Source organism: Tympanuchus pallidicinctus, unplaced genomic scaffold (assembly GCF_026119805.1).
Source record: "Tympanuchus pallidicinctus isolate F22 unplaced genomic scaffold, pur_lepc_1.0 scaffold22, whole genome shotgun sequence".
Taxonomy (NCBI): domain Eukaryota; kingdom Metazoa; phylum Chordata; class Aves; order Galliformes; family Phasianidae; genus Tympanuchus; species Tympanuchus pallidicinctus.
The window spans coordinates 36296962-36311493 of NW_026294739.1; the positions used below are offsets into that span (position 1 = coordinate 36296962).

A 14532-nucleotide genomic window follows, 5' to 3' on the forward strand; every position below is an offset into this window, starting at 1 on the left:
GTAACTCAAATATATAATTAAGAATAAAAGTATACCAAGGAATAAGCCTCCATACTCACCAGTCCAGACAGTAGAAAATATGAAAGAAATACCCTATACCAGAAGGAAGTCAGTGCTGCAAAAGCCACACAAAAAGAGCATTCATCTGAGCCGCTGCGCTATCTGGTAATTCTTAGAAACACGGCAGAGGTGACTTGCCACACCGATTTCACCACTGACACCAGCAGTAATTCCAGCTGAAAAATAATCTTTGCTTTTCTGAAGGATTTTCTAAGAAATCCTTTTTTGTCTCTTCTTTAGCAAACCATGACTCATTACTCTACACAGAACAAACTGCCACCAGATACAGAAGCTTAAGTGCCAGAAAATGCTCCACTAGCTCACAGAGAGTGTTTCAAGTGGGAGCTTCAAAACAGCCTCCAGAACCACACTCGTGTTCAAAGGAGGTGCTAGAGAACACGGCTGTGTGAAATTTGGCAATACAGCTTCACTGGCAAGAACAGGGAGGTTAGTTTTGGCTCACAGCAGATCCTCCACCCTGTATTTTGCTTTGAACACTTTTAACGAAAAACTCAAACTGAGATTCTACTGCAACCATCAGTTTTTATCTGAGGTTGGTCAAAAGCAAAAGAAGTGTGATTTTTGTGCTCCCAACAGTGCAGAAGGAGTATATCCTCCATAGAGAATACACTGTATTTGGAGTTATCTTTGGAAGAGACAGGCAGGAGGCCTATAATTCTCTCACACATATGCAATGCATGTAAGCAAGCACAGCATCGCTGTGGTAGGGGATGGGGGGAATGGGGTTGTGTATCATCCAACTTGCAGTACTGGGCTGCAGACAAGACTGTCCACTTTAGTATTTCCAGTGGAGCAGTTAGTCACTCCTCCCACCTATTTGCAGCAGCAAAATGAGAAAATGCTACTCTTCAGCGCAAATAGATGTTTATTTCATTCAGAGAATCTAAAAATGCCTCTAGAGGAGCTATAATGCCCAAATCATTAAAGCTTTGCCTCTTTACCATGATGTATTTTGGAAAATCTCAAGCCTCAGAACACAATGAGCAGAAGAAGGAGGTAAATCATTGGGTGCTTCTTACTCTGACATGTGGTAGGAGGAAGGAGAAAAATGGCTTTATGATGGCAAGGGGAACAAAGCTGCCCCTGAACCAGACAAGCTGGTTGGGTGCCTGCACTTACAGCATCCCCAGGCACATGAAAGGCAAGAGGTGGTTACCGGCCACTACAATTTTCTCCACTCAGAAGACCACTTATGATGAAGGAAAGGTTCCTTGCTTCCAAATAAATAAATTTTAAAAAAACAACTAGTCTAAGAACAGCTTGCTAACAGAGACCACTAACATTTATTTCAGGTTTTCTGTTCCCTGTAAAATCAGGGAGCATGTATTTAGCTTTCCTCTTCCACAGACTAGACTGAAAATGTCAAAAAACAGGACAAGCCAGCTTATAAATAATTGCCAAGCCCCTCCTGGAAAAGGTTGAGAGGGAGGTGGGATGAAAGCTCTGAGCCAGGAAAGCTGGGAGTGCCAAGGAGCAGAACAGAATAAGGGCAAGGACGGTGCGTGATAGCCAGCTCCATCTGTACGCAGGAATAAAAGGCATTGAGGAAAATATCAGCACGGGTTATGGCAGGCGTTCCCAGGTGTGGGGAAATCCTCAGGGGAAGAGCACCATCAACAGAAAATACAGTAGACCTTATAAGAGACAGCTGACGTGGCAGATCCTACAAAAGCTTGTCTGCAGTATCAGAACATCTTTTGTTCTCTAGCCCCATTCTTTCACCTGGCAGCTCACGGATGAAAAGACCTGAGAGATGTTCCTGTCACCAGAGGCTTTTCCTCAAAAGGCTCCTAAAAGGAGGAAGGCCAGGGTAATGCAAGCTCTGCTACAGAGGACATATGGCAGAGGAAGCTTTACCCCTCTAATAACAACTTGCCTACCTCTCAGGAAATTCTCCTTAACCCTGCCCCCTCGCTACCTGCAGTGTGATAACAAAGCCAACATTGTCCATCATGTCTCAGTTTGAAGCGACTCATTTATTCTGAAAAGTGCTGTGTTCATTTTTTTTCAGCCTGGCAACCTAAGAAAACAAGGTTTACGTGATCACATTGCCTGTCATATGCCTTAACTGTTTGTCCCTTCCTATTAACTTTGGAATCACACTGGACTAGAGATAGAGCTCAGAGGGAAATTGAGTTTCTCTTATACAACGTAGTCTCTCTAAGATTGGTGAAGCTTTCTTGCATTGGGTAGGGCAGGGACCTGGTTCACGTCTCTGGGGGAAAGCAGAGGCAGCCACTGTCCCCATTGCAGGCCCATCCCAGCCCACTTGCACACACTGCCACCTGCACAGCCCCTGCTGTGCCCTGGGGACAGGGAGAGGTGAGCTCTGTATGCAGAGCAGGGCCTGGGTTTGGCCGTGGTGAAGCAGAACTTCATAGCAAGTCTGACCGCACGCATCGCAAAACTTGGGTCTTTTTCTGCCAAATTGCTTGTAACTTCGTGATGTATCATCAGGGACAAATGCCAATATTTCTCAAGTACTCCCTGCACTCAATACATAGCCACGCACAAAACAGTATGCAACCAGAGAGCTCTTACAGTACATTTGTCTTTAGAACTTCTTCCCTTTTATCTGAGGATGGCAAGTGAAAGAAAAGTCACTGCAAACTCCCTCATCTCCTAACGCCATGACTTTCTAGGGCTGCACAATCAACGTGGGGCTCCTTGAAACAAGCAGGACATGTGTGATGAAGCACACAGACTGGGCCGTGAGCTTGGCTCTTGACTGAGCTTGTGACATTGGCAAAAAGCAGCTCCCCGCCCAAGCAGGCCCTGCAGGGGCATCTTCCTAAACTTACTGGCCAAACTACTGATTTTTAAGGAAAAGAGAAGGAACAAAATATGTCCCTTCCTCCTATAGCACCACATGATAAATTTCACTGCCCTTCTCCTAGCAGCTTCAAGGGACAGTGCAGTGTTTGTCTGAATTTTTAACAGATGTTTCTAAGTACTCTTGACCACTGCTCCCTCCTGAGGATTTCGGCAGTGGGAGAGCTCTAGATAGTAATGCAAACAAAGCTGTAAGAGGCTCTCGGGGATAATCTGTAGACACTGCATCTAGTATGGGTGTGGATATGGGTCCAAGCCTTATGAAACTTTGTAAATATCCTCTGAAGACTAGCAGGCTGTACTGACCCTGCCTGCAGATGTTTTTGAGCTTACCAGCACCACAGTGAACAGCAAGACATCTTATAGAGTGCTGCAATGCTCCTGAAACAGCTGAGAGTAGTATTTAAACCAAAAGTTACAAAAGCAAGAATAGAGTGGAGCAGAACAGAATAATGCAAGAGATGATGTGTGGTGGTGTAACCACATTTCCAACAGAATATCATCGCATGCATTCGCTGCAGCAGGGCTCAGGCTGGGCTCAGCAGGATCTCCCAGACGCCGGATAGCCCTGGGGAGCAAGCACACTAGATGCAACTGACAGGTGTGAAGGTACTCATGCAGTCAGAACATGAATTGTTTGGAACAAATCTCTGCTTTCATTTTAGAAGAGAATGGTTATCTCGTACTTACGTCTGGGAAGAAGGCAGTGACATCTGCCTGAGTTTGCACTTAGCCTCAGCACATCAGGAGTGGCTCCTTCCACTTTTTATAGCCACAAGTTTACACATCAAAGTGTGTCCGTGACTGCTTAAGATTAAAATGAAATCTATTAACCACTGTTGGCTGAAGCTGGTTTTCTACAGGTTGGCCTATTGGCTCCAGAATGCAAGCAGGCACTTTGTTGTGCCAGCCCTGGGGTTGGATGCATCCCACAGCCCAGCACGGCGCTCCCCGCCACTGGGAAGCAGCCCCAATGCCTGCACCTGTGTCCTGCTGGGCAGGGAAGCCTGCCTGCGAGGGCATGGCTTTGTTCAGCTGGTGCAGCGCTGTGACGGCTGTGTCAGTCGTGACTGCACCACAACCCATCCCCCAACCCTATGAGAAAACATAAAAAGCCCAAACTCAGACACATATCCCCACAGAGCAGCATCGCTCCCAACACCCCGCTACCAGCACAGAGCAAGGTATAAGTGTCCTCTGTTGCCTTCTAGACCAGCATTTTGTGAACCCTTTTGTAAGAGCATTTGATTTGGTTTCAAAATTCCTCATACTGAAAAACACTTGTTATACATTGGCCCCGACTGCTGCACACAGCGACAGCTTGGTAGTGACAACCCACAAGATATACTTAGCTTCACAAACTCATCATCAATGGATTTTGAAAGCTCTGTAGCCAACAGACTGGAAACCACATGCAATACAAACACATAATAGAACTTTTAATGTGCAAAGAGACTAAACAAAAAGATCCTTGACCTTCTTGCTTTCCCTTGCATACCATTATCACCAGTGAGACAGCAAATGGAATGACGTTGAGAGCAACAGCTACCACGAAGCAACTTTGGAAGCCAATTTCTACAGTGGTTAAGCAGTTAATGGCGTTAATCAGAATGATAACTTATTAAATTCTACATTTATGCAAATAGCATTTGGGCATATCACAGTGAGACGTGAGTAGAAGAGCTCACCAGGAAAAGGTCCCAACATCTTTTAAATTGGATGAATTTTTTTTTAATAACGTGTAAAATAATAGCAAAGGTCTGTGTCCATGATTGTTGGTACATCTGACAAACCACACTTAAATAATAAGCTGTAGTCACAAATTAATCTCCAACATCCCAAACAGATTAATGAAGAAATTGTTTAATTCTTAACCTTTACGAAGCAGGGATTAATCTCTACAGCTAAATCCAATCTCTGTCTTTATCCTTTTAACAAGAAGTTGACATTTCTTACAGAGCTCCTAAAACAAGCAACATTTATCGAACAAAGAGAATGGCAGGTATCCCTCACTCTCCCCATACAAAGCCGTGCAACAGTGTATGTCTAAGGCATGAAACAACGCTATCTGGATATGCTGAAATAAATTAGAAAAAGATGCACTTCACAGGTTTCACAGCACTCTTAGTTTTGTAAAAGCTGTGTGGAAAATTTACTGTTTTCCAGTTTTCCAGAAGAAATTATCTGGCAACGTTTTGTGTTTGAATCCAATGAAGAAGCAGGGGATTGGACAAAAAAGGATGAATTGCACCTTTAATGGCTTTCTAGATGTAGCTCTGTCCATCTCTCCCCTCCCCCCTAAAAAACATCCTGAAACAACAACAAATGTATGTATGTACTTAGTTTTCCCCTTTGTTGGTGTTTTCTGTAGAAATAAATTCTGCACAGAATTTTACCCATTCATTAAGTTCATTCCACATCTTTGGGCAAATGAGGTGGGAAAGTGTCTACCATCTATGCTGCCCATACAGCTTGCTGCAGGATGTTGTGTAAAATGAGCATTCCACCAATTGAAATTGTACCTGTATTTTGGAAATCAATAATACTGCTGATACACAAGCCCTAACTATTGGTTTATTGATGTGTATGTAAATACTCATGTAACTGGGTACATTCGCTTTGTTTGGACAAAGCCTGCAACACAGAATGCTAAAACATCTCTGGAAAAAATAATTGGCCTTTTTTCTCCCCTTTGGGTACAAATTTCTGTTTTTAAATGAATGTGCAGGTTTCCTGTTGCTGCACGAAGACTTCATTTCAAAATACTGTCATCGACTAATTCTACATTAAATTAAAACAGAATGTTTTACACCAGAAACACATTTTTTTCATTAATTACTTTACAGCATATATCTTCTTCACCTTAATGTAATTCCTGAGTATTAAGAGATGAAGGGGCTGAGTTGCTGTTTTTGGAAAAAAAAAAAAAAAAGAAAGAAAAGAAAAGAAAAAGAAATAATTAGAAGTTTTGCAGTGACTCTCTTTACAGAGTCAACTTATGCAAGCACCGAAGCCCTTCCAGAGAAAACAGGATTCTCCCCACCTCCCTCTGGCTTTTCTCCCTACTGAATGCCATGGCCTTCACTCAACCAAAGGAAATGAAAGACAGACTGAGACAACAGTGTCACGTGGGTGAAGGTCAGATTGATTTTCAGCTGTGTGGTGCTGTTCTATCACCCTCAGGACAAAAGTTAAGCCCTTCATTTTTTTTTCATGTCTGCTTTAACAGAGCAACTTATTTTTTCCTGAAATTCTGCTTGAGCTCCACACCACCAGAACTATCAAGGATCGCCTAATTTAAAACATTTGTGGATAACATCCGTGGAGTAAAACCCAAAGCAGCCCACACACTGCAGCATTCCATCCTCGAGTTTCCCCTGTCCCCGGTGCACACAGAGTGGCTCCTTCAAGCAGCTGAGGGCTCTGCAGTGACACTGCTGTCAGCAGAAGATGGGTCGGGTGCAGCTGCCGGCAGTGCCACAGTGCTCCCAAGTCACCAGAGAGAAGGGTTTGCAGACTCAGAAGGGCAAGTTCACAAACTGTTTTTCCTCGCCATCCTCCTGCCCCTCGCCAAGCTCCCTGGAGCCAAAGTGCCCGCCTGTCACTCACTGATGTGGACAGGGCCAGCGAGTGGCTGCAGGAGCAGGCGGCACTGCAGGCACAAGCACAGCCTCCTAAAGATGGCAGCTTCTCCCTATACAGCAAGGGACACCCAGCAGCTGTACTGCACACTGCTGAAGTATCTCATGGATTACAGTTCTTATCTGGAAAAGCTCTCAAAACACAGAGCATGGCAAGTGTGTGATGGGGATGGAGTGGCACTGGATACTGCTCTAAGCCCAGTGCAGAATGGTCAAAGTCCAGGAAGGAGTCCAGTGAGGAGAGCAAGGAAACCGCCTGAGAGGAAGGACCGCAGGGGGACAGCACAGGCAGTGGGTACAGCATTGCCTGAGGAGAGCTGGGGCACCCACAGCAGCAGTCCCTCGCAGTGAGCTGCTTCAACTACTGCAGTAAAGCCACTGAACAGCTATCCTAAGGATGAGCTGGTTCTTGGCTTTAGCCTGGTTGGCTGCAAAGGCTGACTGATGCAGATTGAATGCTGAGTTCAGATCTGGTTAGATGTTTGGAATCCTATAAATCACCTGCATCCTTTCTTGCTAGGAGAGCATGAATGCAGGTACAGTTCTATAGACAGCAAGGTCATAAGAGGAATTTATTCTACTTCTGTCTGTCTCTCCAAGTTTTCTAATGAATAATTAGTAGATGTAGATTTCTAAAATGACCATTTAATATAAATTATATCAAATCTCATTTATTTTAGGATATATCATTAAGTACAAAATCTGCACAAGTGAACTGAGTTCGCTGTAGAGGAAATGACTGGGAATTACGTTCAAAAACTATTCAAATGTTTAATGTAAGAGATTCCCTGGGGAGGAGAAAAGTGATGGGTCTCTTCAGCCTTTCCTTATGTCCTCCTCAGCAAGGCTACAGTAATTGAGCAGCAACATAAGGATGAGCCAAAAAGTCTTTCACCGTTATGCTGAGAAAGGTTTTTAGGAAGCCTAAAGAAGAGATGGATCGACATGCTAAAATCTGGCACAAGGAAGAGGAAGGTCATCCCGTGTTATAGGTGTTGATAACAAAACCCACCTGGAGCACTCAGCCCCAGTACCAGGGTCACACGTTACTGGGCAGACTGGGGACACCGCATTCACAAGACAGTTTGCTAAGGAGAGATGGCACAGAGTCGCCCCCAAGCCCTGACCTCCCATCTCTCTCATGATGATACAAGGCTTCTGCAGCATCAGAGGGTGCCCTTTGTGGGAGCTGCACAGACTAAGAGTGAATCCTTCTAATTGTCAGTGACACTGGTTCTCAGAGACAACACAAACCTCATATCAACAGAAGTAAGGGAAGGAAGGAGGGAACACCCCTTCTAGGAGAAGGCAGAACGTAAGCCAAAACAGAATGATTTCTTAATTCCATGATGATAAAAAGAAGACTGGTACTTCCTTGTGTCAGAACGGAGTCACCAGTCTAAAATGGCCTAAAGATCACAAAGCGCTCAAATGCTGAAGGAAGTATCTAACATGAACAGACCTGGTACCTCGAAAACTCCATTTTTCACTAGTTAAGGCAATAAAAGCTGGTCATATTAAGCAAGAATAACATTACCTATATTTTAAACATACTACATTTAAATTTCTACTGATTATCTTTTCAACAATTCTGAATCAAGATTATGAAATCTACTTTTACAAGTAAACTCATCATCAAAAATAGTATTAAAATTACTTAAATGAAATAGCATTCAAGAGGCACATGCTCACTGCCGAAGTTTGAAGGAAGTCAGAAGCTGCTTAGACTTCTGGTGGAGGTCTTCTGATGCACAAACCCAGCTCGGAGAGCAACAGCCTCTCCAGCAGGTGCAGGGAAAATATTTCCCTTATTCAATTTATCAGACTAGTTCAGTCCAACAAGGAGTTCGTTCAGAACGGAGACACTATTTGGCAGATGATTGCTAATTTGCTCCTTGCCAGCCCACAGTAAAGAAAGGGGCGAGACCCCTTTGGAGGATGCAGACACCCGGGCAAAGGGAGCCACATACCTCAGCGGATCCATCCTGCTCACACAGCTCCAGGTGGCACAGGGCACGTGGCACGGCCCTCCCTCAGGTCAGTGCCAGAGGCTGGCTAAGCCCTGGGCTCCCCAACCCTGGGGCCATGCGGGGATGCTCCAGCGTGCGCTCCCAAAGCCAGACGGCTGAAGAGGACCAACCCATGCTGGCACGCTTCCCTAAAGCCAGCCGGCACTGGGGGGTGGAGGCTGCTTTCTGGCTTCCCCAAGCCTGGAGCACAGTTAATAACATGCCAGCTGTATCTGCAGACAAGCCAAGTTTAATGAGGCTACAACAAAAGCATTCAAATATGCACTACAGAACTTCTGCAGGGATTTTTTTCTAGAGCTTGTTTAAAAAAAAAAAAAGGAAGATAGAAATTCCTGACAGTGTTTGTATACACACTCCCTTTTTTTTTTAAAATTATATTATTTAAATTCAAATAAATCAGCATTAGAAATACTCTTTTCTATTCTATTACTTCCAACTGCAAAATTACATTCTGTGAGGATTGCTTGCAGTGCTCTGCTACTTGCTTATTTCGTAACAAACACTGAACCTTCTTTGCTTTTTCTCTAAAGGCCAGCCATCACTTCTCCACCTGCCTGGTCTCTCCATCAGGACAAGAACTGTCCCCCTCCTGCTCAGGACCCAGGACTGACAGACAAACATGGCCGTGTCGTAGCACTGGTGGTGATGGAGGTACTGCACCCTCTCGCTGCACTACCTGCAGTGCCTTGCCACGTGCCACAGGCTCCAACCCTGGGTCTAGGCGCATGAGACCCCAGTGAGAGCCCTGCAAACTGACTTGAGGCCTCTTCATGGGCTCCTCAAGACCCCAAAGCCCCATACCAATGCTTCCAGCTCCGTGCTCACCCTTACCTACAGAGATACAATCAGCCTCTGTAGGACAGAGGGACCTACCAGGGCTCCAATCTGCCCTTTTGAGGGCTGCAGCGTCTCCCAGGGCTTGGCATAGGCAGCTTGAAATGAAATAGCGGAGAACCCCTCCACATTTTCATACCGTTCCCAAGCATGGGGAGCTGCTGGCAGCAGCAGCCCCTTCCTCCATGGGCATAGAAAGCACCTTCCCACAGCTGTCCCCTCTCCTCTTCTGCAAAGCCACGTATTATTTGGATTTCTGTACCGCCAAGAAACAAGCCTGTCGTCGCACCGCCAGCCCATGCTGTGCTATGCCAAGGCTGCAGACAGCCCCTCACCATCAGGAGCCCAGCTCCAGGCAGCAGCAGGATGGTGTGGACCCCAGCACTTCCATGCGTACCTGTGCACACTTTGCAGACTGCTTTCTGAGCCAGACAAAAGCAGATAAATAAAACTCAATTCAAGTAGCAAGGATGAAACAGTCTCTTGCTGATACAACCATACTAATATGTCATCCTCCGCTCCTCCCTGGGCCGTGTGTTTAAAAATGACAGGGTGAATATTCTTCCTAGGCCAAAGACACACGCTGCTTGAGGAGAGTCATCTTCTTAGTTGAGATATGTTTGCCCAGTCGCTACAAGGCTGCAGCAGGGCAGGTGTGGCCCGCGCCGCCCTCCCACGGGGTTCTGGTGACACGTGGCCCAGCGCCCTGCCATTGCGCTGGCACTGCTCCTATCTGCGAGCGCAGGGCCCGGTGCTGCCTCCCGTGCCACTGTCCCCAGAGGCCCAGCATAAAGGTGGCCACGCTGATTGCGGGGGGCGGCGCTGGCGGCCTGGCAGGCTCTTATCTGCCCGCGCACTGCCCGGTGCTCACATGGGGCTGCTGAGGGCCTGCCGCAGTGCCCGCCACAGGAGAGCTTCTGCTGGGCCACTGAGCAAATCCCACACCGTGTGCGTATGGCCAGCGAGCTTTGTTCCAAATTCACGTGCTCCTCCAGCCCTCACATGCAGGCCCGCAAAACCCTCGAGCTAGCCTCAGAGAATCACAGAATGGCTTGGGTTGGAAGGGACCTTAAAGATCATCAAACTCCGAACCACTGCCACAGGCAGGGTTGCCAGCTACTAGATCAGGCTGCCCGGGGCCTCATCCAGCCTGGCCTTGAACACCTCCAGAGGTGAGGCATCCACCACTTCTCTGGGCAACCTGCGCAAACTCAGAGCTTCCACACGGGGTTCACTTGGTGCTACATGAAGCCGCCTCAGCAGGCTGCCCTGCAAAGAAGCACACCACTCAGGTTGTGCCGTGAAGCCACCTTGTCTTCCAAGGTCACCACGCACCATTACACTCTGAAAAGTGCCCCTGCGTGCCTTCAACTCGCAGCTCAGCTACAGGACTATGCTCTGCATTCCCCGCAACACACATGCATTTCCCAGGCAGCCCAGCCCAGTGCATCCCACCCCACCTGCCGCTGCAGGACCCAGCCTTCCAGAGCTCTCAGCACCAGCAGGCACAAACGCCAACCAGCAGGACAAATGTGGGCCCCGAGAGGGGATGGCTGAGACAACATAAGGACAGGACCCCACGATCGCAGCCCCTCGAGGAACCAACAGCATGAAGCCTGCCCTGGTACTGGTCGTCAGAGCCAGGCAGTGAGAGCTGAGGGCTCCAGGGAAAATCCGTGTTTTTACAGTTTGCTATATTACAGAGCTTTTCTCGTGCCAATTTTGAAAACACTGCCATGACCTCTGGAAAGAAGGAAACCTGCATTTCAGCACAACAATGTAGAAAAGAACAAAAAAGGAAATGTTATTTTTTTTAGGTTGAAACACTAGTCAGGTTAAGAAAAAGGAGCAAAATTCTGGCAAGGACAGGAGCACTCAGACCAAGCCACAACGCAGTAATTAGGGCCAGTAGGTCATTAGAGCCACAGCTGTACAAGCTAGGTGTATAATTAAGTTTCCACACTGCTTTTTCACAACTGTACTTCAGTTTCTTTTGAGGAGGATGATCAGTAATTCATTAGTTTAAAAAAGCAACACCAGCAGCAAAAAAACCTGAAAATCTGTGACTTGCCAATCAGGTGCAACAAAAGATTACAATTTAAGGAAAGGCTAATTTGGGAAATACATTCAAGAAGTCTATCTTTGTCAAGTAGAAGCCAAGTAGTACAAAGTACTGCCTGATTAAAGCATTACTGAGATGTGGTCACTTCTTGGCAAACTGCTGTGTATGGTTTCTGGATGAGCATCCCATATATACAGTTGCATGGCAATTATAATTCTTGCAGCAGGTGAAAGACAAGAAAATGCAAAATTATACACTAGCATGAAATAGTTACAATACCTCATTTCAAATGCAAGCCTAGTGTACAAGTTACAGGGCATTTAACAGGAGTAACTGCAAGACTTTAATTATAAACTAGTTCCTACCGTACAGTAGTTTAGAAAAATCAGCCGCTTCCCAGCTGGCAATATCCATATATAGCTCTGCTGCTGTTTGAAACAGACAACCTGTAAAGTTATCAACAACAGAAGAGGACCTCATGAAATGCTCGAGACCCCAGCGTAACCTACTTCTGTCCAGTTCACTGGTGCACTAATTTGTTTTAAAACACTCTACATTCAGCTGAGAAACCACAGGAAAAAGGTTTACATGAGGCTATGCTGACCCAGCAGGAGGAAAGGGCTGGCATGGGCGGAGGAAGCAAAAACAACACAATAAAAACAGGAGCTAAACCAGACCACCACGTGTGGACTAACGGCAGCTCCTGGGGCTTGTAGCCACCTTTCATCAGACAACAAACAACTCAGCATTGCAAAATAGTTGCTTGATGCATCCATTGAACACCCTCATCTGCAAGTTCACAAGCACTCTTGTACATGGTGCTGTGATGAGTTGTAACATCTACACTAAAAGAGTGTGCAAAAACATACAGAAAGGACTGCATGTAACGTAGGTGGCAATGACTGAGTCTTCTGGAGTGAAGGGAACATGGGAAAGGAGCAAGTTTTAAGTTGATTTTAAAAGCTTAACACATCCAGCATATGCACTGGGTGTTTCTGTCTCTTCTTGGCAGATTTTAAAGGTGCTCTCTGTGTCATGCTCAAGAGCACCTTGAGGGTAGGAAATCAAGTATGCCAGGAACCAGTGAGGACACAAAATGCCCGCTCTCCACGCACAGTCACCACTGTGACCCCTCACAGATCCCTCAGGTACTAGGAGCCCCCAGGCTGCATCTGGGGCACCCAGCACTTGCAAAGGGCACGGAGGCTCCTGATGCTGCCAGGAGAATACCTCCACCAGGCTGGCAACAAAGGAATGCTGCACACTTATGCCACGAGACATGTCTAGATATCAGCAGTGTTTTGTCCTCAAAGAAACAAGCCTGAAATGCATGAAAAAGCAAGGGGGGGAAATAGCTGTTTGTTACTTTCTTACATGTCAAAGAAGCTGTGTTCAAACTGTATTATAACTTCAGCCCACTGTAATGAATTTCTAAGGGATTCTGGTGAAATAGATGGTTTATCCTATTCTTTGGAGTGAGCCCCTATAATCCTGCAGCATTCCTGAGCTACAATGCCTTCCTAACTTCAGCATCCCAGAGGAAGTCATTAGTTATGTTGTATTATCAGGCTGGTGATATTATCACTACAAATATTACCTGTATCGATCTGGAGCCATGTAGACACGATTGAACACCCTGCTTCAGATTAAGACATGAAACTCTGGCTTGCCCAGAGGTCAGGCACTGTGTTACAACTTCAGATATGTCAGGCAGGCATTAGAGACAAAAGAAAACAGGGCAACTCAGGACGCAGCTCACGTGGTGGGGAACATCTCTAAACACACCGCTCTTCCTAGCACTCCTTAGATTCTCATCCTGGTGGTGCAAGTCTTTCCAGGTGAGCTAAACAAAAATGTGTTTTTCAAGTGCTTTGAACAAAAATTCTTGTGGTTATTGAACAAATCAGTGGGTCTGAACTCGAAAGCTGCTTTTCCTCATGGTAAGATATGTAAATATCAAGCAACATTCCAGACTGTCTTCGTGGAAACATTCTCATTCCAGAATAGATGAATGCAACCTTCACATTAAATAACTTCATGACACTAAATTAAACCAAAGAGAAAACAGGCACTCTTATTCTGGAACAAGCATTTTCTCACATAGAGATAATCAGCACCTACTACCTGTATATGCAGATGATTACATGGTGCCTTTTTATGACAAAATGTCTTTGTAAATCATCTACACATGTGAAGACAGTAAAAGATGATTAAGTTATGCTACCTGCAATCAAAAATTAGCAAGGGGAATACTCACAAATTATTCTGATAGATTCCAAAACCAGAATTTATATTTCTTAGTCTCGCTAACAGAACACTACATTGAAGGGAAATAAAAAGGGAGGTGTGAAAACATTCACCATATGGATTCAAACCCCTCAGATTGCTGCATTTTAATGCACGTTGGCCACAGGAAGAACAATGGCTCTGACCCCCCGTCCCCCTGTGCAAGCTATCAGATGGTCCCTTCCTGCCCAGTGCCATGCCCAGCTGTATCGTGGAGACAGCACACTGGCTAACTGCAGCCACTCCATGGATCACCAGTGACTGCACCAACTCAACACAGGGCATCTGTCCCTGTCTTTAGAGAGGACCAGAGCGGGCTGTGCACCTCACATCCTGGTCTGGAAAGTGAGGATTTTTTTGTTCTACAGCATTTTCCTGCCTACTACCCTGCAGTAAAAGTATTTTGTTTGCAGAAATCTCAGGACAATCTAGTAATTGTCAGCTGGCCAAAAATGGATCCTATGAAACAAAGCCTTGCTGGTTTTTGTACTTCCAGATTTGCATCCTGCGCAGTGTGTAACCAAAGCAGGCAGCAAGCAGCCCTGCAGACACAGGTGGGCTGCACCTGGCTCAGGGCAGGGCCGGCTGTAGCCTGCTGGCAGCCCACCCTGCCTGTATGCCCTGCCTTGCTCTTGCCTTGCTTAGCACAGCTTCCCTTACGCCCAAAAAGGAGAACAGAACCTGAACAAATTACCAAACAAATTAGGCAGTCAAGGAGGAATATACACTCATGGAAACGAGGACGGGATAATACTGCACCGGAGGA

General features: G+C 46.0%; 1 protein-coding gene across 3 annotated transcripts in view; it reads right to left on the reverse strand.

Moving 5' to 3' along the window:
• ZNF423 (zinc finger protein 423) overlaps window positions 1-14532 on the reverse strand; it is a 194252-nt gene that overhangs the window by 129276 nt on the left and 50444 nt on the right. For 2 of the 3 annotated variants that reach the window (XM_052686737.1, XM_052686740.1), the window contains one exon: window positions 11846-11926. The exons of the other annotated variant lie outside the window; for it this stretch is intronic. In XM_052686737.1, the coding sequence (XP_052542697.1) occupies window positions 11846-11926 (81 nt within the window). The remainder of the gene's footprint in view (window positions 1-11845; window positions 11927-14532) is intronic. 3 annotated transcript variants of the gene reach the window in all.